Source organism: Neoarius graeffei, chromosome 1 (assembly GCF_027579695.1).
Source record: "Neoarius graeffei isolate fNeoGra1 chromosome 1, fNeoGra1.pri, whole genome shotgun sequence".
Lineage (NCBI taxonomy): Eukaryota > Metazoa > Chordata > Actinopteri > Siluriformes > Ariidae > Neoarius > Neoarius graeffei.
Window position 1 is genome coordinate 53097025 of NC_083569.1, and position 25772 is coordinate 53122796.

The window sequence follows — 25772 nt, forward strand, 5'->3', positions numbered from 1 at the left end:
TTCCTCATATGAACTGCTCGCTTCAGGTCCTTCCACAACATTTCAATTGGATTAAGGTCAGGACTTGACTTGGCCATTCCAAAACATGACCTTTATTCTTCTTTAACCATTCTTTGGTGGAATGACTTGTGTGTTTAGGGTCGTTGTCTTGCTGCATGACCCACCTTCTCTTGAGATTCAGTTCATGGACAGATGTCCTGACATTTTCCTTTAGAATTCGCTGGTATAATTCAGAATTCATTGTTCCATCAATGATGGCAAGCTGTCCTGGCCCAGATGCAGCAAAACAGGCCCAAACCATGATACTACCACCACCATGTTTCACAGATGGGATAAGGTTCTTATGTTGGAATGCAGTGTTTTCCTTTCTCCAAACATAACGCTTCTCATTTAAACCAGAAAGTTCTATTTTGGTCTCATCCATCCACAAAACATTTTTCCAATAGCCTTCTGGCTTGTCCATGTGATCTTTAGCAAACTACAGATGAGCAGCAATTTTTTTGTTTTTATTCACTGCGCTGCTGCCACATGCTTGGCTGATTGCGACAATGTTTATTGTTAAAAGCGCTATACAAATAAACTTGACTTAGATAATTGCATGAATGAGTAGGTTTATAGGTGTTCCTAATAAAGTTCTCTGTGTGTACGATACCAGTCAAAAGTTGGGACACACCTTCTAATTCAGTGTTTTTTCTTTATTTTTATTAATTAAAAAGACACTTCATGTCTTAAAGTAATGATGGATGTCATTCCTCTTTACTTAGTTGAGCAGTTCTTGACATAATATGGATTACTACAGTTGTGGAATAAAGCTATTGACTATTTTATTATTTACTATTTGACCTCAAACGCATTAAGAAGGCAAGAAATTGCACTAATTAACTTTTGACGAGACAACTGTTAATTGAAAAGCATTCCAGATGACTACCTTATGAAGCTGGTTAAGATAATGCCAATAGTGTACAAAGCATCATCAAGGTAAACGCTGGCTACTGTGAAAAATCTAAAATACAAAACACATTGTTTTTAATACTTTTTTTGTTTACCATATAATTCCATATATGTTCCATATGTTATTTCATAGTTTTGATGTCTTCAGTATTGTTCTACAATGTAGAAAATAGTCAAAATACAGAAAAAACTATGAATAAGTAGATGTGTCCAAACTTCTGACTGGTACTGTATATATTTGCATTTACCATGTGTTGCTCTGATAGTTTAATGTAATCCTAAGGTGGGGTTTACATTAGACCGTATCAGCGGATCATTAGCGTGCACACAGCAACGCCAATACACGATTCGCGTGCACACAGCAACACCAATACACGGATACGCTCGGCTCCGCAGGCATCCTGCGCTCCAAATCACTCCGCCCTGAACAGCGAGTGCCCTCTGGAGGATGCGCACTCCGGCCTTGCGCAGCTCACAGAGCGCGTGAGTGAAGCGCACGAGCAGTGATTCGGGACTGAGCCGCTGTGTGTGTGATCCCAGCGCATATCACTTACCACTTGCAAGTGGAAGGATGGCAAGCCTAAAGACAATCATAAGTACACAGTGGGCAGTATTTGCATCAGTATTTGCAGTATTTTCATACTTTTATACTCTTTAATGAAAGGTGATACAAGGCGGAAGTCCGCGCCGTTTTTCAGCAGTCGCGTCACATGACCAACACCAGCGAATCAGGAAGGTGGATGTCACAGTGACGTTGTCCAATGACGACGCCAGCTAGAGCTCAGCACAGCGTATCCGCGTATTCTCAATGTTTACACAGCACCGAACCAGACACGATCTGGATTGAACACGTGGACCCTGGCGGATTCCCGTTTCCCGGCGTTTCCAGGCGTTTTAATGTAAACGGACAGTGCATCCGTGAAGAAAACGAGACAGATACGGTCTAATGTAAACTTGGCCTAAGAAATTAAGACTGGATTAAACAACATAAATCCTAAATAAACTTTATGAGCACATTCTTGTATCATAAGTTATGTTGCAAACAGCTTAAACAGAGTAGAGATTTTATTACAGAGCTTAGTGTTAAATTGATTTTATGAAATGTTTGAATTACTTCCTGCCACTAAGCAGCACAAAAATATTTAACAGACTACAATCACAAAGTGGGGTCAAAATCTGGCAGGGTGGCACAGTGGGTAGCATTTGCGCCTCACAGCTCCAGGATCTCAGGTTTGTTCCTATGCATGTTCTTCCCATGTGGGTTTCTTCCAACCTTCCAAAAAAAGTGTCAAGATAACTGTAAATGGCCCCTTATAATTGCAATGGCCTTGGTTATTTTTCACTTTAAAACTACCTTTGGTGAGATACACTCTCATCCTAAGATCTTTACTGTTACAGTATAATAGTTGTACCTTTGAATGTTTTATGCAGGTGTGTAGTTTAAAATCTTATTGATAGAATTTAGTAAATACCTTCAGGCTTCCATTAGGAGTGGTTCAAGTAAAGCGGTTTCTGTTCTTTTCTCAGTACAGGACATGTTAAAATTTGAAGTAAATCACACATGCACTGTAGATGCAGTGGATTGAGATTAGAATTTAAAAAAAAATCATTTAATAAGACTGGAATTATATACTGATGCAGGAGAGATGGGCATGAATAGAAACATACACAGCCAAATTTCCAACTGTAGTAATTTATTTAAAGAACAGTCTGAGTATTTTCATCAAGTTGGTATTTTCCTGAAAGCTGGGTTCTAGAAGAAATAATTCCAAAAATGCCAGTTATATTTCTTCTTTGTCTGTCCTCAGCCATTTTCTATTGCATTTTATTTCATCATGACATTATGTACAAAAAGCATGTTATGTACAGGCTACAAAATTGCATACATTATTATATCTACATTCAATGAATATACATTCTGTACAAGAGACATTCATAACTGACCTCATCTCTCACACACAACCAGCGATACCCAGTTGCACAAAACTTGCTATCTAACTCAGGTGCATTTAGTTTTCAGGAGTTGTAGCACTCGACGACTGTGATTGGCTCTCCATGGCTTCACCAAACTCTTCATGTTGACTACAAGGTGACCTTTCCTTGCATCATGGTGCCCAGCAACAAGATACTCCTCCCCTAAAGGAAGACAGACAGACATTAGACCATTCAACAGAACACTCATTTCACTACATTATTATTACTGATATCACAATTTTCACTGTTGTGATGTGTGTGTGGAGTTACACTCACCTGGGTACAGTACAGGGCAGGTACAGCCTCGAGTGGTCCATGACTCTGGATACAGAGTGACAGTTCCTTGCATGAGCCTGAGGGGGGAGCTGCTCCACAACACCTTCAGAACTTTAGCATCCACCTCGGCATGAGAGCCCTTATCGTGTGCTGCCAGCACTCTTACCTTCAGAGCTACAAACACACACACACACACACACACACACACAAAATATGCTGGTATGAAATTAATAAAAAAAAACCAACACTTATTTTTCTTCACATGCGTACAGACAGGTTAAACCAAAGAACTGTGCAGCTGGAGTCAACCACCATGCAATCTACACCTTAATTTTTAAATTCTCGCCACTATGTCCAAAACTGGCCCGTCTCCATGTTGTAATCTGCTGGAACACATCATCAGTCTTGGAATATCCCCAGGCTGACGGATACACGAAAGGCATACGTGTGTGTTTATATCTGCGCCTGTCTGAAAACACTGATACTTACCATAGGAATATTTCATAATGCAGAAGACTTTACGGTTCCTGAGAGACTGCTGTTTGCAGACACATTTCTCTACACAGAGGAGGGAAAAAAACAACAACAACAAAAAAAACCATGATCATATTGCCTGTAGGTTTATTTCCGTTGTCAAGGCAATATAAAAACACATGACATTCAAGTGGCATGTATCTTATCCAAGCCAACAGAGTAAAGCCCAGAGACAGAGGACAGCATTGTTAACAGAATTATACCTTGGAAGTTCAGGGCAGAAAAAAGCTCTTCTACTCGAAATAAGGTGGCGTTGTGATCAGAATCTGACCTACACACACACACACATTATACACACATCATTAGGCTATATAACACCCAGTATTCTGTGGGTTTCTGTTACATAAATACACACAAACACACCGACTAACCTCGTCATGCAGTCTCCAGTGTATGGATCACAGTCGCCTGCACAGTGGCAAGGTCTGCAGCCGTACTCACTGAAACCCCAGTATCCCAGCATACACTTGTCACACAGAGGGCCTATCACACCAGGCTTGCAGATACAGTCTCCATTAGCAGGGTTACAACTCTCGGTTCCAACACGGTCACACAGACAAGCTGTGGTTGCACAAGCAAGACAAAAATATATTCATATACAGGTCCTTCTCAAAAAATTAGCATATTGTGATAAAGTTCATTATTTTCTGTAATGTACTCATAAACATTAGACTTTAATATATTTTAGATTCATTACACACAACTGAAGTAGTTCAAGCCTTTTATTGTTTTAATATTGATGATTTTGGCAAAAAAGTAAAGGAAAACCAAAAATCCCTATCTCAAAAAATTAGCATATTTCATCTGACCAATAAAAAAAAAGTGTTTTTAATACAAAAAAAGTCAACCTTCAAATAATTATGTTCAGTTATGCACTCAATACTTGGTCGGGAATCCTTTGGCAGAAATGACTGCTTCAATGCGATGTGGCATGGAGGCAATCAGCCTGTGGCACTGCTGAGCATTTCCTTCTCCCCAGTCTTCCTCCAGACTCTGGCACCTTGATTTCCGAATGACATGCAAAATTTGCTTTCATCCGAAAAAAGTACTTTGGACCACTGAGCAACAGTCCAGTGCTGCTTCTCTGTAGCCCATTTCCTGCACACGCCTGTGCACGGTGGCTCTGGATGTTTCTACTCCAGACTCAGTCCACTGCTTCCACAGGTCCCCCAAGGTCTGGAATCGGCCATTCTCCACAATCTTCCTCAGGGTCCGGTCACCTCTTCTGGTTGTGCAGCGTTTTCTGCCACACTTTTTCCTTCCCACAGACGTCCCACTGAGGTGCCTTGATACAGCACTCTGGGAACAGCCTATTCGCTCAGAGATTTCTTTCTGTGTCTTACCCTCTTGCTTGAGGGTGTCAATGATGACCTTCTGGACAGCAGTCAGGTCGGCAGTCTTACCCATGATTGCGGTTTTGAGTAATGAACCAGACTGGGAGTTTTTAAAAGCCTCAGGAATCTTTTGCAGGTGTTTAGAGTTAAGTCGTTGATTCAGATGATTAGGTTAATAGCTCGTTTAGAGTACCTTTTCATGATATGCTAATTTTTTGAGATAGGAATTTTGGGTTTTCATGAGCTGTATGCCAAAATAATCAGTATTAAAACAATAAAAGACCTGAAATATTTCAGTTGGTGTGCAATGAATCTAAAATATATGAAAGTTTAATTTTTATCATTACATTATGGAAAATAATTAACTTTATCACAATATGCTAATTTTTTGAAAAGGACCTGTACATGCCCTTTTCACATAAACGTAATTATCTGTGAAACCTAAAGGAGTGCAGTCTCAATATTTTTTTTAGGTTGTCCAAAAAAAAATAAAAATCTATGGGAGATCACACACACACACGTGTAATACATAAGCATGAGTTAGTTTCTTGGTAAGCTTACCATTAGCAGGGTTTCCATTGCAATTTTGCACAAAATAGAAGTGACATTTAAAAAAAAAAAAACTTCAACAAAACAATTGTGAATATTCTGTGTTTCCACTGAGTGATGTTACGTGATTAAAGCTGGGTTTTCTCCTCTCATAATACTTCTTACAGAGCACGCTTCTTTTTTTTCCTTTCATAAAAGGTCTTTGTACTACTTTCAATGAAATATAGGGTTTCCATGATTTGCAAATCTTCAAATTCTGTTTTTATTTATGTTCTACACAGTGTCCCAACTTTTTTTTGGAATTGGGGTTGTATTATTATTTTTATTAAATTTCAGCAAGTTATTAATCCAATGTACAATGCTGGGCAGACAGTATACAATCTGACAATAGCTGTGGAATTTGAACCCCATTGTTCAGGATACCGTGACCTAATAACAATATGAAAGAAAAAAAAAAACCCAAGAGCAGATCAGATACATATCCTTGAGAAACACCATTAATAATAAAATGTATTTTTGAGACAAGATCACATTTTATTAAGAATTAAATTGTGATCCACAAATTCAACAGCACTTACAATATGTCCATACTGTAAGTACAGATCATTTAACACCATTGTTTCCATATTATAAACTTTTGTAAACCCTAAAATCTTTCACAAATAGTAGTTAAACATGTCTAAAACTGCCTTTCTAAACCACCACTTCTTTCTAACATCTACATTATAGGTTCGGCAACACTGCTATACCCGATACCAGCGTAACACATGTCAGTGCTACTGTTGTACTAAAGAACGTCCATCATCCAACAGAGGTTTTGGAAACTCCATGCTCTATTACTTAATTTACTATTTATGAATTTTGCTATTTTTTCCTTTAAACAGACATCATATTATATTTCATAGTCTGGTGGGTGATGAATCTGGTTTGTTGCCCAAAGCTTTAATAGTTTTGGAAATTGTTGCATTTATTATTTAATGATTGTTTCAGTGAGGCTATTCTTCTTTGACCGAGAACATTCTTTTCTAAAGAGTGAGTAAGAACAGAAGTATATGAGAAAAGACCATTAAAGGTAAAATGGTTTTGAGCCCAAAAATTATGAAAGAAGTAGAGTTAGAGCGCAAAAATCAATGTGTGGTACAGGAATTTTCGAAAAGAGTCAGTCATTCTTACTCATCATGACAGGAAATCTGTTCCATATGTGCATGGAAGAGGCTACTACATGAAGGGAACCCCCCCCCCCAAAAAAAAAACCCCATCATACTGATGCCTTGGCTAAGAGGTGAGGTATCAACAGTAGGGTGTCAGTGTATGTGATGATTAATCTGTCTGCTGCACACACACATTAACAGCTAAAACCCCACCGAGTTATTCTGCATGTCTCAGCTCGTTAGAAGAGTCATCAGCATTCCGAGCTGGAATAGTGCTCCATGCCAAACAGCCTCTGTGTTTGCGTGTGTGTCTGTGCGCGCAGGCACATGTGTGAATTAATGCATTTTTAAAAGTACAGAGTTCCTGAACTATGACATGCTCCTGGCTGAGCTTCATAAATAAACATTTGAGCACAATGTGTGCACACATACATACACAGTCAGTCAGCACAGCGTGAGAAAGTAAAAGGAGATCAAATGTGGAGAAGAAGAAAAAAAAAAAAAAGTGTCAGATTTCCCTTAAACCATTTAAGTGGCTTCTTCAAATCTGAGATCAACATCCTCCAGCATCACACCTGTATTTATTAACTAAAAGAACTTTATATTAAAAGTTCTCCACACCCTGATAACCACTGTGTCATAGATCACATTTCATTCAATGACTTATGAAAATGTGTGTTGTCCTACCTGTGCAGGAGCTGGCAGCGGTCAGTAATCTCTCTGGATGTCTGTAAAAGCCAACCTGGCACTGTTGACAGTGTCGACCTGTTGTGTTGTGCAAGCAATGACACACACCTCCACTTCTCTGACCAGAACGCAGCCACACACTCATGTCAAAGTGGCAGCTCTCTGCATGTCCATTACACTTGCATTCTTGAAGCACACGTGCGTGCACACACACATAATATATATAAAACACACACACAGAGTCATACATAAGGATGCTAATTTAGAGAAAGATGACAGAAATGCAGGCATGCAGACAGACAGAAAGAGTACTCACTTGCACACTGGTGAGCTTCACCAGTTAGGCCACTTGCTGGTCTCCATGGTCGGTCATTATAGAGACGATCACATCTCTCACAGTGATCACCTGCTGTGTGATGCCGACACACACACTTGCCATGCACCTGAGGAATAAAGGCATTAAGACAGCAAAATGATTCCATTTCACACCAACCTAAAAGCAGCTCTCTATTCCGGGAGGAGAAAACATCTCATCTCTAGCCGCTTTATCCTTCTACAGGGTCGCAGGCAAGCTGGAGCCTATCCCAGCTGACTACGGGCGAAAGGCGGGGTACACCCTGGACAAGTCGCCAGGTCATCACAGGGCTGACACATAGACACAGACAACCATTCACACTCACATTCACACCTACGGTCAATTTAGAGTCACCAGTTAACCTAACCTGCATGTCTTTGGACTGTGGGGGAAACCGGAGCACCCGGAGGAAACCCACGCAGACACAGGGAGAACATGCAAACTCCGCACAGAAAGGCCCTCGCCGGCCACGGGGCTCGAACCCGGACTTTCTTGCTGTGGGGCGACAGCACTAACCACTACACCACCGTGCCGCCGCAGGAGAAAACATGTCTCCGATATTTGAGTAATCATCTTGATATGGAGCAAATAGCCAAATGTGATTTTTATCCCCCCCATTTAAAAAAAAAAAAAAAAGGTTCTCCTAATTTAGTTATTGCCGATTCCTACTCCATAATCAATCAAATCAATAAAACTTTTTTGAGGAAGCCAACTTCACTGGGGGGTGATTTACAGAGGGGCCCTCTAAAATAAACATATATTTATATGATAATATAAATAACAATACATTAAAAATAGAATTATAACTAAAATAACTAGATTCTATATTAAAATTCTATATTACTCATCCAAAAATAAAGGAAGATCACTGCCATCATACTACACCACCACAAACACAATCGCTAGAATCCCTTCCAGCTCATCATAAAAGATAAACTAAAAAGGACGCCGTTGACATGAATAATACAATAGCAATAACTAAGTATACTCATTGATACATTAAAACAAAACCATGATCTACAACAACAGTTAACAAACCTGGGAGGGTAAAGGTTTAATTGAGAAGTACTTGACCACACTAAGAAGAATGTGCTAACTGGACAACTGCATATGCCAAAACAGGCAATGCCAGGGCCAAATATGCACCCTTCCCTGCTTTTCCAACGGAGACTGCAGTACAGCATGATATGGTAACAAATCTGTGATCACATTTTGTTGGCATTTCCCCTGCCAAGTGACCCATATTGTCAAGGACTCAGCCTTAGATGCTCTTTTTTTGGTACACTTTTCTGGCCACAAGATTCAGAGTATTAAAAGCTCTACTGCTGTGCACAGGTTTCTGACAGGAAAATAAACAATTTGAGCATTCTGATACAATGGCTTTTTCACAAGATAGAGCCACTGAACTGAAACGAATTCACAAAATCCCTTCTTTAAAGCGTATTAAAAAGATTTGCTTTATGAATACAAGATACACTCACTGATGAGCACCACTGCTGAGTAGCACATATTGTACAAAGTCATGACCAACACACACTGTTCAATTCTTAGCTTTTTCCACTGCATTATGCCTTTGTCTTGTCTATCTGTGGGAGAGAGACTGATATCTCCACTGCCCTGTTCCCAAACAGATGTAAGCAAAAACACACAGACCAAACAAAACAAAATGGGCAAGCAAGAGAATAAAGAAAGAATGCGAGTAGCTGGACAGGGTTCAAATAACTTTCATGTGTTCATCATTCTTATAATTTCACAAATGTTGCTTGCTCTGCTAATAAAAACAATCCTGCAGTGTGTGCACAAGTCATGTGTATAAACACGCTAATAAACAAGCAGTGGCTGCATCTATGCCCGAATATCTTCAACGTGAGTGAATGCACGCCTTTGTGTTTGGGTTGGTCTAGCGAGTGTGTGTGTGTGTGTTTGGTCTGTACTGTTAGATCAAAGTCTTACCCTCCCTGGGTACATTGTTTGGGTCACTTATTTGTTGTTACCGTCTGATTACAAAAAGCAAACGATAACAATGGATTAGAGAAAGTGGCATGCAATCCCACTGTGTATCACTCCCACTGTTCCTTCACTCCTTCCTGTCAGACTTTCCTATCTGTATTCAGATCTTGGCCCTGCTATTAAGAGTTTGGGTTTTCAGTAATGGTACCAGAGAGTCGGGGAATACTGCATTATAAGTGAGGACGGAGAAACAGGACTAGAAAAATATATTAAATTAGCAAGCAGCCATTTATATAATTATGAGAAATGGCTGTCAGAATAGCAAATATACCTGCTCATTATGAACAGGTTAATCATTCCTAAGCGCACACACTTTCCTTATATAATGCTCAATTGTATTTGGCATTTCTGCTGAACTGAGTCCTGAAATTGGCTTACCCTGCCAACTGCGATAGCAAAATATCAACTCATGCCTGACCTTTGTTTAAAAGAACATCTAAATACCTAAAATCAGGTCAGGGCAACAATGCTTTCAGTTAAAAATCTAGCAAGGCTATCTGTATCTGTCTGAGGCTTAAATTCCAGAACAATAATCTGCTAAGGGTAAACACCACTTATGCCATGGTTGGCTTTTGTATTCAGTATTTTGTTTTGTACAAAAGATAAAACATACAAGTATCAAGAACAAGAAGCCTTTATTTGTCACATGCACACTTGAGCACAGTGAAATTTATCCTCTGCATTTAACCCATCTGAAGCAGTGAACACACGTGCGCACACACATACACACCCAAAGCAGTGGGCAGCCATACTACAGCGCCCAGGGATCAGTTAGGGGTTAGGTACCTTGCTCAAGGGCACTTCAGCCCAAGGCTGCCCCATGTTAACCTAACCGCATGTCTTTGGACTGTCGGGGAAACCAGAGCACCCGGAGGAAACCCACACAGGCACCATGCAAACTCCACACAAAGGCCCCCTGTCGGCCACTGGGCTCGAACCCAGAACCTTCTTGCTGTGAAGCGACAGTGCTAACCACTACACCACCGTGCCGCCCCACTAACTACACTATCAAAAGACCTCCACTTGGATTTCCACTCACCATATGGTGGCCATGATGGTGTGTGGCTGGGTCACCATTGGCTGGCACACACTGATCGGAATGGCCATGACACAAGCAGGCTCCCTTCAGGATGAAGTCAGAGATTGCATAGGGGACACTGAGGAGGCTGGTATTACTCTCTTTGAGCTGACATGGGCATGCTTGGGGCTGCAGAAGGCGCACTCGGAGGTTGGTGATGGCAAGATGGGCACGAGCCTCTGAGCTGTAGGGTTCTAATATGTCCCAGGGAGAGAGCACACGATATATAACCTGGAAAAAGACACACACACACACACACGAAAAGTTAGTAGCTAGCCAAGATTTGCTAATTGGTGCGTCACCATGTGAATACAACTGGTGGTCCACTCTGTGCCATTATTACTGCAACTACTCTGAATAATAAGCAGTATTTTTTTTTTTACCAATACGATATTAGACTTGTCCAAATTAAACAAAAAGGTACAGAGAGAGAACCACCTCAAATATATGAAAACAACAATTACTATGGGTAATAATCCAAATAATGCAGAAAAGGAAGTACAGGAAGTAAGAATGGCCTGGATACCTTCTTGTGTGTATGCATATTGAGATCTTATAGGACACAAACACGTGCAAAACAGGCTTATTGCCAGAGCATACAATTCTCTCAGTCTTTCTGACAAAAAAGCACAATATATTTTGCACAAGATTAATAACTGCACAAGAACAATAGTGCGAGACCCTCCAACCATTGGTTTCCCTAAGAAGTTGTGCAAGATGCCAAATTGGTGGTCAATTTGGCATCTTGCACAACTTGTTAGGGAAACTGATGGTTGGAGGGTCACACACTATTTTTAAAGACTGTAATACATTTACGAACCACCTGAGAGATGCTATCTATGATGCCATGGTGGAGCCAATGAAAGCTGCCACAGACACCTTTAGTTAATATGGGGACTTACTGATGTTTAGCAGTATGTGGAAAAAGGTTAGTATTTTGGGACTCAGACAATGCACTGGATGCAGCTGATGGAGCACACACCATTTACAGAGGAGTCGGTTTGCAGTTCTCAGTTGGCAGTTCATTCTGATGGGCCAAACTCTCAGATACAGATGACCAAGCTGAGGACGCAAAAGACCCTTTGTCAATTTGAGAGAGCAGAGTTACTTGGGTGGACACCACTCCCATGGGCATTGCTGCACCATTGTGCAGTTCCAAAAGTTGCCCTCAATGAGGCTAACTTTTGACGCGCCCACCTGAGGCACTTCTGTGTAAGGTACTGTAGATGAAGCCACCTGACTTCATGCCACCTTGATGTAGCTAACTGCCATCATGTCTGAGCTAACCAACACTTGGTGGTGTCTCAGAACTCATTAGAACTGGGTGGGACAGGCTGCCCTCAAATCCAACTGGTTGATGTGCTCCGATTTTACCCTGGGTGGTCACATGCCTCCGGTGCACTTGTGGCACTACAGTGTTCTTCAGCCTGTAAAGACTGTGTCCTTTTGCTCCCCAATTTGTTCCACTTGGTGTACAGCCACAGGCTGATAACCCACTTCTTCTGGTCTTGTAAGCCTAGGAGAATTACCACTGTGGCTGTTATCATCAGTCCTAGCATCGACATCAGGAGCTGGTACCATACATGGTGGCCTGGCTGAATTATAATGTTTGCCACATGTTGGGCTGACAGGGAGCCTGGCATTCTCAGCAAATCTGATGCATGTGGCCTGCTTTGGTGTTATGGGAGTTCTTTTCTGAGTACACTGTGAGGCCAAGTAATATTATCTGTGCAAGGAGGGTGGTCTGCCCCTTGGTGGGGCTCATAGAAGCCAGTCAGTCATCCAAGTATGACAGGATTCTGATGTTACTAGCCATCAGGGACAGAAGGCCACTTACATACATTTGAAAAGCACCCATGGCACTCAATAGATCCTGAAGTATAGAACTGGTAAAGTTGAATTAAATGACTCTGGAAGGTATTAGTGGTCTAGAGCACTGGGGACATAAGTGTAAAGCATGTCTACCCCCATGTGAATCAGTCTTCTCTTTGGAAGGCTTGAACAACCTTTCAGAACCAGTCTGACTCTTACAAATCAATAATTGGACAAGAACCATCTGTTTTCTCAACAAAACTGAGTAGACCTTACTCCTTGTTTTGAAATGCACCATCTACAGTGGTATGCAAAAAAGTTTGGGCACCCCAGTCAAAATTGCTGTTACTATGAACAGATAAGCAAGTTGAAGATGAAATGCTCTCCAAAAGGCATCAAGTTAAAGATGACTCATTCCCTTTATATTTTAAGCAAAACATTTTTATTTTCATCTTTTACATTTTCAAAATGACAAAAACGGAAAAGGGCCCGAAGCAAATGTTTGAGCACCCTGCATGGTTAGTACCTAGTAACACCCCCTTTGGCAAGTATCACAGCTTGTAAACACTTTTTGTAGCCAGCTAATAATCTTTCAGTTCTTACCTGGGGGATTTTCACACATTCATCCTGGCAAAAGGCTTCCAGTTCTACAAGTTTCCTGGGCTGTCTTGCAGGCATTGCTCTCTTGAGATCTATCCACAGATTTTCAATGATGTTTAGGTCAGGGGACTGTGAGGGCCAGGGCAAAACCTTCAGCTTGTGCCTCTTGAGGTATTCCATTGTAGATTTTGAGGTGTGTTTTGGATCATTGTTTTATTGTTGGACCCATCCTCTTTTTAACTTCAACTTTCTTTTTTTAAAGATGGTGTGGTGTTTGCTTCCAGAATTTGCTGGTATTTATTTGAATCCATGCTTCCCTCAACCAATGAAATGTGCCCTGTGCCACTGGCTGCAACACAACCCCAAAGCATGATCGATCCACACCCATGCTTCAGAGTTCCTGGAATTTGGCACCCTTTTTTCTCCAAACATACCTTTGCACATTGTGGCCCAAAAGTTTTATTTTGATTTCATCAGTCCACCGGACTTGTTTCCAAAATGCATCAGGCTTATTTAGATGTTCATTTGCAAACTTCAGACGCTGAATTTTGTGGCTAGGACGCAGGAAAGGTTTTCTTCTGATGACTCTCCCATGAAGTCATATTTGTTCAGGTGTTGCTGCATAGTAGAACAGTGCACCACCACTCCAGGGTCTGCTAAATCTTTCTGAAGGTCTTTTGCAGTCAAACAAACAGGGGGTTTTATTTGCCTTTCTAGCAATCCAACGAGCAGTTCTTTCAGAAAGTTTTTTTCATCTTCCAGACCTCACCTCAATCTCCACTGTTTCTGTTAACTGCCATTTCTTAATAACATTACAATCTGAGGAAACAGCTACCTGAAAACAATTTGCTATGTTCTTGTAGCCTTCTCCTGCTTTGTGAGCATCAATTATTTTATTATTCAGAATGCGAGGGAGTTGCTTAGAGCAGCCCATGGCTGTTGATTTTAGGGACAGTTTGAGGAGTCAGAGAATTTATACAGCTTTGAAATCTGCATCATCTGACCTTTCCTAATGAAGAATTTGAACAAGCCAAGCTCAATAAGCTAATTAAGGTCTGGAACCTTGGTAAAAGTTACCTGAGAACTCAAATGTATTGGGGTGCCCAAACTTTCACATGGTGTTTTTTTTTCTTTTTTCACTCTCCAATTGTACAAAAAAATAATACACAAATCTTGCAGAAAATGCTGAAAAGAAACGCGTCATCTTTACCTTTATGCCTTTTGGTGATCAGTTCATCTTCTGCTCACTTAACTATTCACAGTAACAGACATTTTCAGTAAGGGTGCCCAAAGTTTTGCATGCCACTGTACCTTTTTGATTGCCCCTCTGTCCAAGATTCTTGGATCAGAGCAACAACTTTGACTGGGCTCCAGCAGCAGAAATGACATTTGTATCCCTGCAGCAACAGGCAATGTTTCTACCTGTAAATCTTCCTGTCAGCTCGCAACCAGCGCAACACAATCGTTGGGAGATTGCAAGGCTGAATGTCATCAACGGCAAAGTCATCTATGTCTGAATGCACTCTCTAAGTGGGAGGGATGTTATACTCCCATCCCTATCAATCAGAGCAACACTAACCAAATCATGAGTATCTGTGAATTTATGTATGACTTCATGTGTCACAGAGGAAGGATGGGCTAGCCCTGACCCTCCCCAGTTGGTAGCTGTCGTGTGATATGGGAGAGCTAGCTACTGGATGGGAATTGGAGAACAGCTAATTTAACAGATTTAGAAATAAAGTATGTGCCATATGGAGAGGATAAAACCACTCAATCATGCTAGTGGCACATAGCCATAGACCTGGTACTGTAGGTGCCAGTGGATGTGGAATACTCAGAGGCATACACTTCACCTAAGTAGAAGAGATGAGATGAGGCTATCCCTCATTTTGAAGGCCATGAGATATATAGCTCTGTGCACAGTCATAAGCTGCTAAGTGGATCTCGCCATATGTTGTAAATGAGATCTGATGCGTATGAGACAAGAAAAAGAAAGGGAAAAATTGCTGGAGGATAGTGTATTGCGAATGTTTGCAAGTATTATATACTAGGCACTTAATGTATCATGATACAAATTTAAACTTTATGATTATTCAAAAAAATGAAGTGTTGTTTTCAGGTTGCATAATCTTAGATTTCCTAGCTGTTATTGTGCAGTTTAGACAGCAGAGAGCACAATAACATACAACAGCAGGAATACACGTGACTTCACCATAGGCAGAAGTAACACAGCTCTGTCTTTGTAGCGTTACACAAAAAAACAGATCTAAAATGGGAAAGAGCTGTTGTGTACAAATAGATTTAACAAGAAATTGGAGCTCTTATTTTAGAGACTGCTGAAAGCTAAAGAAAAGAGAAGAAAAATGGTAGGTAATTAAAACGTTCATAAAGTTTACAAAGAAAATGGTTATTTGTTATTAACTTCTCATTTTTAATAAAAGGAATATTTAACTTATAGGCCATTATATGTTGCAACAACCTTAACAAACATGGATAGTTATTGTTGGTCATTAAAAAAGACCAACTTTAAAAGTTAACAACAGGAATATTTAAGTTGATAAAAGAATAAGTGTTGCATTTTTGTAATAAAATTTATCTATTTTTTTTTTAATATCATGGGGGGAAAAAAATCAAATCATGAACCCAATATTGTGAATTGTATTGAACTGTGAATTGGGTGAATCATTACATGCCCATTATAAATAATTCGAAATACTACGTGACTTTGCTGAAAGATCTCTGCATAATCTAAATGCATTACTGCATATAAAAACACAATAGTAATTCCTACGGTACATCCTTTGCTAATTTTGGTTCTATGAGCCCTGAATAGTCTGTTCAACCTTAGTAACACCCCTGTTTAATAGGTCATCAGTCAAAATTTTGCACACACTCTCACCTCTATGCTGTGGGAAACACTGATTTTAATTATTTATTACTCTAATAGTAATATAAAATAATAGGCGTCTGTTTGAGGTATCTTCGAACAAGCTCTCACCTCTCCACCACTACATGGCCTTGGCGAGGAGTATTTCTCAGTACAGCCATGGCCATCTTTCAGCCCAAACCAGGAGCTGCAGTTGCGGGCGTATAAGTGCAGGGTGCTCCAGGTTTGCCCAAAATCCCGCGAACGCTCCATAATCATGGCTGCGGGGCGTGGTGAGTGGAAGATCACAATCAAGTGGGTGAAGTAAAATTCCACCTCCATGTCCAACTGCAATATTTCAGTGATAGCGTCTCCAGCTGACTGCCACCATGTAGGTGGCTGTGTGAAGGATGAGTCGGTCATGGAGCTGGGTGGGTGAGCATGAGGGTGACACACTTCACACTGTGGTACACAGCTGCCATCATCATAGCGACATAAGTACTCTGGTGTAGTGGAGCCACACTGTGTGTCTGTGAGCACGGGGCGCCCAGTGGCCAGGTTGCCCATACGAGGATTACACACACGGTTCTCACAGCCTAACACACAAATGCACAAATAACAACTACTTTGATATGTGATTATAAATGCAATTAGGGATTAAAAACATTCCCCCTTTTGGCCTGTGTGAAGAGCAAGAAGAGTTGACCTCTGGTACTGTAATTTGATGAAACTTATGCACCTGACTGTATGGTTATTTGGACAGTTACATAATATTCAGAATTTTACCTCTGTATACAACCACGATGGATTTTAAATAAAGCAAATCAAGATGTGACTGAATTGCATACTTTCATCTTTAAAGGTTTTCACAAAAAAAATTGCATTGCACTGCGTTGAGAAATACAGCCTTTTTTTTTTTTATACAGTCCCTCCATTTTCACAGGCTCAACAATAATTGTATAAAATAATTATAAACAGAATTATTTTAACACCAATCTCAATCAATGACTACCTGAAGTCTGTAACCCATGGACAATGCTGTTTCCTCCTTTGAGATGCTTTGCCAGGCCTTTACTGCAGTTCAATTAGTTACTGTTTGTTTGTAGGTGTTTTGTTCAAGTTTTGTTTTCAGTAAATGAAAAGCATGCCAAATTGGGTTCAGGTCAGGTGAATGACTTGGCCATTTAAGAACATTCCATTTCTTTGCCTTAAAAAGTGCTTGGATTGCTTTCACGGTATCCATCCATCCATCCATCCATCCATCCATTATCCATCCATCCATTATCCGTAACTGCTTATCCTGTGCAGGGTTGCAGGCAAGCTGGAACCTATCCCAGCTGACTATGGGCGAGAGGCAGGGTACACCCTGGACAAGTCACCAGATCATCGCAGGACTGACACACAGAGACAAACAACCATTCACACTTGCGGTCAATTTTAGAGCCACCACTGAGCCTAACCTGCATGTCTTTGGACTGTGGGGGGAAACCGGAGTACCCGGAGGAAACCCATGCAGACACGGGGAAAACATGCAAACTCCGCTTTCACGGTATGTTTTGGGTCATTATCCATCTGTACTGTGAAGCATCGTCCTATCAATTTTGCAGCATTTGACTGAATCTGAGCACAAAGTACAAGTCTATATGGGTCCGTCTCAGAAACTGGGCTCTCATTTGGGACATTATGGTCAAAAAATTAATTTTCTAATTTTATTATTTTTTTTGCATTTACCTAACACTCAATGTTTCTTTTGTCATGTTTAATAAGAATAAAGATAGTATCTTGCTTTATCTGGCCTCCACTGCGGAAAATTTTTTTGATTACAATTCAAATGCTTTTGTAAAATTGATTTCCATATAAAATAACTCCATCATGAAGAATTAAAGCCCCTCCTTCACAAATGAGTGAAGATATTGAATAAATTTCCTCTTTTTGATTGCTTGGGTTAAAAATGCCAAGTTATGATGACTGAATTGATTATTCACTTAAATATGAATAATATGATACATTTTGGGTATTTGATATGGTGAAATAGGACACAATGGAAAAATCAAGAACACACCGGAAAGATGAGAATAACGGGGCTGGTAAAAGAACAGCGACTGTACCGGCTGAAGGCCGCGTGGGTCTCTGCTGCGGCGCACAACCAAGGGGACATCACTACCGCACCGGCTGGAGCGCGGGGCGGGGCAAAACGACTGGCCGTAGATTCTATCAAAAGTTCGACCCAAATTGACCATGGTTGCAAAATATTGGCCAAAAATACGCAAACACTACGAAATATGAAAGTAAGATGAAAAAGAAACATTCTATTGCCTTATACTGCAAGACTAAAACAAAACTGTCAAAACTCACCTTTTCAGTGATAACGTCCAAACAGATCACTCGCGTAACAGAAAGACCGCAAATGGAAGCACGATCAACTTCTAACTGTTGGAGTGGAAAATTCCATTCTACACATGCACATTGTTAATGTGTGTCCTTCCCCGCACACAAATAACACGCTACGGTAAAAAATAGACCACAACTCATTTTATAGCTCAGAAATTCATACAAGACCAGCTACCATCGTAACATATTCTGTAAGAAACATATTCTATACCTAACTTTCAGCTTTCGTTTTAAAAAACAAAATCGCAGATTTATAACTAAATTTTTATATGGCGTAGTCATTTTAAGTTACTACTTTTGGTGAGGTAGTGACCTTGACCCTGAGGCTTTCCGTTTAGATCAAAACACACGATCGTATTGGTTTTGGGTATGCGGAAAATGGAGGTACAACGGTGATCAAATATTTTGCATGATGTTTTATTGCGGTTATGATTATTCTGTGAGCGCACCAATCCTTAGGTGTATAAAGTTACACCTTAAAATACAATTAGTGATAACTGTAGACTTTTCAGTGGACTACAACCTTTTTAAGGGAATGTGATGTAGTCAACCATTTATCATGTCCCAGATCAAGCCGCCATTTTTCCACAAATCTGCAGAATTTTTGCCAAATTCTGAATAGAGTATTCACATCAAAGATTTAGTTTTATCTGTATTATTTCTTTCATCATTTTATTTCAAATTAAAACCAACATCACCATTCAAAACCGTATAGTTTACTGACTGAGTATATTTAGTGGGGTACCCCCACAGTACCCAGTTTCTGAGACAGCCCCATATACAGTACCAGTCAAAAGTTTGGACAGGCTTACTCATGACTATGAATGAGTAAGTGCGTCCAAACCTTTGACTGGTACTGTACTTCAGAATTCTTCCTCCTACTTCTATTAGCAGTCACATCAATAAATACCAGTGGCCCAGTTCCACTGGCAACCATACATGCCCATGCCATAACACTGCTTCCACCATTCTGAAAGATGACCCATACTCTTCTGCTCCCATCACTCTGGTACAAGTTTATCTTGGTTTCATCTGTCCAAAGAATCTTGTTCCAGAACTGGGCAGGCTTTATTGGATGTTTTCTAGCAAAGTCCAATCTGGCCTTTCTGTTAGCAGTGTTCATTATCTTGAGGTAAACCATCTGTATTTACATTTATGGAAGTGTCTCTTGATATGTCTACCTGCTTGAGAGTGCTCTTGACTTGCCTAGGCGTTGTGAAGGGGTTTTTCTTCACTAAGGAAAGAATGCTGCAATTTGCGCTGCTGAGTTCACCAGTGTATTCCTGCTTTTGAAGAATGTACCAATTTGTTAATTTAACCACTCCTAAAGTTTTTTTTATCTGTCGTCATCCTCTTTCGGCTGCACCCGTTAGGGGTCGCCACAGTGGATCCGTTCCACATATTTGATTTGCCATAGTTTTTACACTGGATGCCCTTCCTGACACAACCCTCCCCAATTTATCTGGGCTTGGGACCAGCATTAAGTATACACTGGCTTGTACCATCCCAGTTTTACCTAACCTGCATGTCTTTTATCTGTGGGGGAAACTAGAGCACCCAAAGGAAACCCACGCAGACACAGGGAGAACATGCAAATTCCACATAGAAAAGTCTCCGTCGGCCATGAGTTCTGAACCCAGAACCTTCTTGCTGTGAGGTGACAGTGATAACCACTACACCACCATGCCACCTTTCTGCTGTCTGATAGTCCGGGGGGGGGGGGGGGGGGGGGTGGTGCCCTAATGATGGTCTTCATCACTTCCATCGGCACCTTGTTGGACTACATATTGAGGGTTCCCAAATGCAAACACTTGGATGCAACTCCAGGACTTTTTTTCTTCCTTAATTTGCTATGAAATTATGAGGAAAACAGGCCACACCTGGCCATGAAACTGCTTATCAGCACTTATTTGCAATCACCACACAATGTATACTGTTCTTAACCACTGGGTGACAACAGGCAAACCCAACAACCTGTGTTTTCTCTCTCTCTCTTTACATGCCGGTCTTGAGACACCAGTGATGCTGGCCTCTCCTGCTCTTCAGACCTGCCTGATCCATCCTTATACCCTACTTTTGGCTGGAGTCTTATTACATCGCTCAAGTAGAGGACGGCCCCAGATGGACAGTCTAAAGACACACTAAGAAGATAGTTCTGGACACTTACAGTTTTGCTACGATGCTTTAAGGCTACAACTGCCATAATAACTTTCGGACTGCACTTGTCATGAACAGTTTCATGCTCAAGTCTCCATCAATGAACAGTTGATGACTTCAACAAAATAGACTTCATGCTAAAACTATAATAAATGTCCTGGTTACAAAGTTGTACTTTGTGACAATATAGGACACACACATAGAAGCGAATTATTTATAAATCACGCTATCTGTTATCACCCAAATGAGGATGGGTTCCCTTTTGAGTCTGGCTCTTTTCAAGGTTTCTTCCTTGTGTCATCTGAGGGACTTTTCCCTCACCAGCATCTCCTCAGGCTTGCTCAAATTTCATCATTCATCTCTAGCCACTTTATCCTGTTCTACAGGGTCGCAGGCAAGCTGGAGCCTATCCCAGCTGACTACGGATGAAAGGCGGGGTACACCCTGGACAAGTCGCCAGGTCATCACAGGGCCGATACATAGACACACAACCATTCACACTCACATTCACACCTACGGTCAATTTAGAGTCACCAGTTAACCTAACCTGCATGTCTTTGGACTGTGGGGGAAACCGGAGCACCCGGAGGAAACCCACGCGGACATGGGGAGAACATGCAAACTCCGCACAGAAAGGCCCTCGCCGGCCATGGGGCTCTAACCCAGACCTTCTTGCTGTGAGGCGACAGCGCTAACCACTACACCATCGTGCCGCCCTTGCTCAAATTTATTAGGAATAAAATCAGTTCACATGTTTCAAGTCTTTACTTTTCTGTCAAGCTGCTTTATGACAATGTCTATTATTAAAAGCATTATACAAATAAACTGACTTATCAGTCAATTGTCCAGTTACTTTTGCGCAGAGAGGGACTACTTAAAAATGGCTGTAATTCCTAAGCAGTTAATACAATATTTTTGTAAAACCCATTGAATTAAAGCTACACTTCAATCACATTATTGCTTCATTTGAAATCCATTGTGGTAGTTTACAGAAGACTTATGGATTTGACTGTAAATCATAGTATAATATAATGGCAATAAGAATAATAAATTTATAATACAATTTTAAACTGCTTTTATAGAGATATTCAATTTCAAGCTTGTAAAATGTATTGTTATAATCAAAGTAACTGCTATTTATATACTAGTGCATCTCAAACAATTAGAACATCATGAAAAAGTTCAATATTTTCCATCAGTTATTTAAGAAAGTGACAATTCAATACATTCTAGACTCATCACACGTAAACAAACATTTCAAGCATTTTTTTCCATTTAAAATTTTGATAATTATGGCCTACAGAGCAAAAAAAAAAAAAAACCCACACATCTCAAAAGATTAGAATATTTCATTTGGAGTTTGAGTAAAACAGTATAAAACGCAGTGCATCTCTCGGTCTTAGTTCAGTACACACACAACCACAAGCATGGGGAAGACTGCTGACTTGACAGTTGTCCAGAAGATGATCTACACCCTCCACAAGGAGGGTAAGCCACAGGTGGTCATTGCTGAAAAGGCTGGCTGGAAAAGGTGCACAAGCAACAGGGATGACTGCAGCATTGAGAGGATTGTCAAGAAAAGTCAATTCAAGAATTCGGGAGAGCTTCACAAGGAGTGGACTGAGGCTGGTGTCAGGGCATCAAGAGCCACCATGCACAGACATCTTCAGGAAAGGGGCTTCAACTATCACATTCCTAACATCAAGCCACTTCTGAACCAGAGACAACGTCAGAAGTGTCTTACCTGGGCTAAGGAGAGAAAGAACTGGAGTGTTGCTCAAGGTCCTAGAGTCTGGAGGAAGAGTGGAAAGGCACAGAATCCAAAATGCTTGAAGTCCAGTGTGAAGTTTCCACAGTCTGAATTTAGGGTGTCATGTCATCTGCTGGTGTTGGTCCACTGTGTTCTATCAAGTCCAAAGTCAATACAGCTGTCTACCAGGAGACTTTAGAGCACTTCATGCTTCCATCTACTGACAAGCTTTATGGAGATGCTGATTTCCTTTTCCAGCAGGACTTAACACCTGCCCACAGTGCCAAATCTACTACCAGATGGTTTACTGACCATGATATTACTGTGCTTGATTGGCCAGCCAACTCGTCTGGCCTAAACCCCATGGAGAATCTACGGGTTACTGTCAAGAGGAAGATGAGAAACACCCAACCCAAAAATACAGACGAGCTGAAGGCCGCTATCAAAGCAACCTGGGCTTCAACAACACCTCAGCAGTGCCACAGGCTGATCGCCTCCATGCCATGCCACACTGATGCAGTAATTCACGGTAAAGGAGCCCCAACCAAGTATTGAGCATATAAATGAACATACTTTTCAGAAGTTGGATATTTTTGTATTGTAAATCCATCCATCCATTATCTGTAGCCGCTTATCCTGTCCTACAGGGTCGCAGGCAAGCTGGAGCCTATCCCAGCTAACTATGGGTGAGAGGCAGGGTACACCCTGGACAAGTCGCCAGATCATCGCAGGGCTGACACACAGACTCACACTCACGTTCACACCTATGGTCAATTTAGAGCCACCAATTAGCCTAACCTGCATGTCTTTAGACTGTGGAGGAAACCCACGCAGACACGTGAAGAACAAGCAAATTCCACACAGAAAGGTCCTCGTCGGTTGCTGGGCTTGAACCCAGGACCTTCTTGCTGTGAGGCAACAGTGCTAACCACTACAATGCCGTACCATACCGCCCTGTATTGTAAATCCTTTTTTAAATTAATTTTAGGAAATATTTAATAATTTGAGATCCTGGATTTCTGATGTTCATGAGCTACAATCCATAATCATCAAAATAAAAAAAAAAAGGCTAGAAATCTCATCTCATTATCTGTAGCCGCTTTATCCTGTTCTACAGGGTCACAGGCAAGCTGGAGCCTATCCCAGCTGACTACGGGCGAAAGGCGGGGTACACCCTGGACAAGTCGCCAGGTCATCACAGGGCTGACACATAGACACAGACAACCATTCACACTCACATTCACACCTACGGTCAATTTAGAGTCACCAGTTAACCTAACCTGCATGTCTTTGGACTGTGGGGGAAACCGGAGCACCCAGAGGAAACCCACGCAGACACGGGGAGAACATGCAAACTCCACACAGAAAGGCCCTCGCCAGCCACGGGGCTCGAACCCAGAACCTTCTTGCTGTGAGGCGACAGCGCTAACCACTACACCACCGTGCCGCCAAGGCTAGAAATATTTAACTTTGTATGTAACGAATATAGAACATGAAAGTTTACTTTTTTGAATTACATTACAAAACAAATTAACTTTTTCACGATATTCTAATTGTTTGAGATGCACGAGGACACAAGCAGATCTCCATGGTTTCCGGATAAAGGAAAGGAAAGAGGCTGGTGACAGTCATGAAAGAAAAAAGTGTGGGGATACAAATGATTAGAGAAAACTTATTTCACATTTAGGTGGGGGAAGTTTCCAACTTTAGATTTGTAACAGTCGTAGTGCTATTAATAATAATAATAATAATAATAATAATAATAATAATAATCAGGGTGCGATTTGTCAAAAAAACAGAAGGGGGGGATGTTTTTTTTTAATCATGAAACGTCACAAAATTAAGGTAACAATAGGCTAACAGCTCAATAACATCCGATGATATCAAATGAATAACACTAAATGAAAACGAACACTAAACCAGAGATAGTAAATTCATCTTCCTATCTCTCTGACGAAATACACGAACACTAACACACAACAAAGTTCGCATTGCTTGTGGCGTTGCTGTGATGTTTCTCTCCCTCCAGATTAAATGGACAGTGACTCGAAAATCACTAAAATACATGAATACTAAATGAACAGTTTGCTCTGACGGCGCGGTTCACATTGTGCGCAGCTTTCCGATTTAAACTGATTTTTTTCTCATCCTTATACTTCCTGTTTCATGGACTGTAATGGATTTGCTTATTTAGTAATTTTAATACAGAATTTACTTTTAAATTATAATCAGACACTCCAACGCCCCCCCCCTAAAAAAAAAAAAAATCGGCCATGAAAAAGGCGGCATCCGCCAAAAGGCGCGCTGTTTGCATCCCTGCATAGAACGCAAAGATATTATTATCTACAATGTATCTATTTGCTGGGGACGTTCGCGAACATCAAAGCTGCCACTTCGGGTCATTTTGAAAGTGAGTGCAATGTAGACCATAGAAAACTGTGTCACAACATGCCTGTCATGTCAACTTTTTTTTTTTGGCTTGTTTGTTTTATTGACGGGGTTGTCCCCGAGGATATTTTTCAGCAGAGATAAAAACCAGAGGGGGGGATGATCCCCCCCCCCAGCAAATCGCACCCAGATAATAATAATAATTATTATTATTATTACTACAATGAAGGAACATCTTTGAAACTGATAAGACTCAAAATGTGTTACTGGTCTGCCCACTTAATGATAGTCAAAAAAGACAGAAAAGCGTATATCTAAACATGTGTTTGTGCGCTCTTGTTTTGACGGCACCTGCAGTGCACTGACCTGACCGCGCCGAGTGAGAAGCGCCGCACGCGACCAGGAGAAACAACGCCCACTTCTCCATCGATGCCGTCAAACTGTCTCAACCAAAAAAAAAAAAAAAAACACCACCGTCTCCAATGTCTTACAAAGACTCAAACAGCGCTGGAGTGAGATGTCTTGTCCCAAAACAAGGTGGAGGATCCCTAAGGAGCGCCAGCGTTTCTCAAGCGGCAAGTGAAAGCATGACTGCGTCAGTGTGGCTCGGCCAGGTGCGCGAGCGCCTCTCGGCTGCGCTCATTTGCCTCCGTGTGAAACAGAAAGCGCTCACCTGCGCAGTGGCGCAAATCTCGCGCGACGCCGCCGCCATCTGTTTACCAGCACACTTGTGATATTGGGTTTTCTCGCGCGACACAACCTTTCCCCTTCACGCGCATTTCATCTACCGGATCCTCGAGCTGAATTCTCTGGAATATTGTTGAGTGACAGGAGCATGAACTTTAGCTCCGCCCACTCTACCAACATTTTAAAGGAGCATTCCCGGCAAACTCGACTCTTGTATCACCC

General features: G+C 41.2%; 1 protein-coding gene across 1 annotated transcript; it reads right to left on the reverse strand.

The window, feature by feature from the left end:
• Positions 1-2628: 2628 nt before the first annotated feature.
• ntn4 (netrin 4) lies at positions 2629-25705 on the reverse strand. Its single transcript, XM_060934283.1, has 10 exons — positions 25230-25705; positions 16310-16773; positions 10861-11130; positions 7773-7899; positions 7457-7642; positions 4107-4296; positions 3939-4006; positions 3691-3759; positions 3202-3375; positions 2629-3087 (listed from the first exon to the last, which is right to left on the reverse strand). Exons 1-10 carry the CDS (start codon positions 25288-25290, stop codon positions 2951-2953), a joined length of 1746 nt encoding a protein of 581 aa, XP_060790266.1. The 5' UTR covers positions 25291-25705; the 3' UTR covers positions 2629-2950.
• Between the last annotated feature and the right edge of the window lie 67 nt (positions 25706-25772).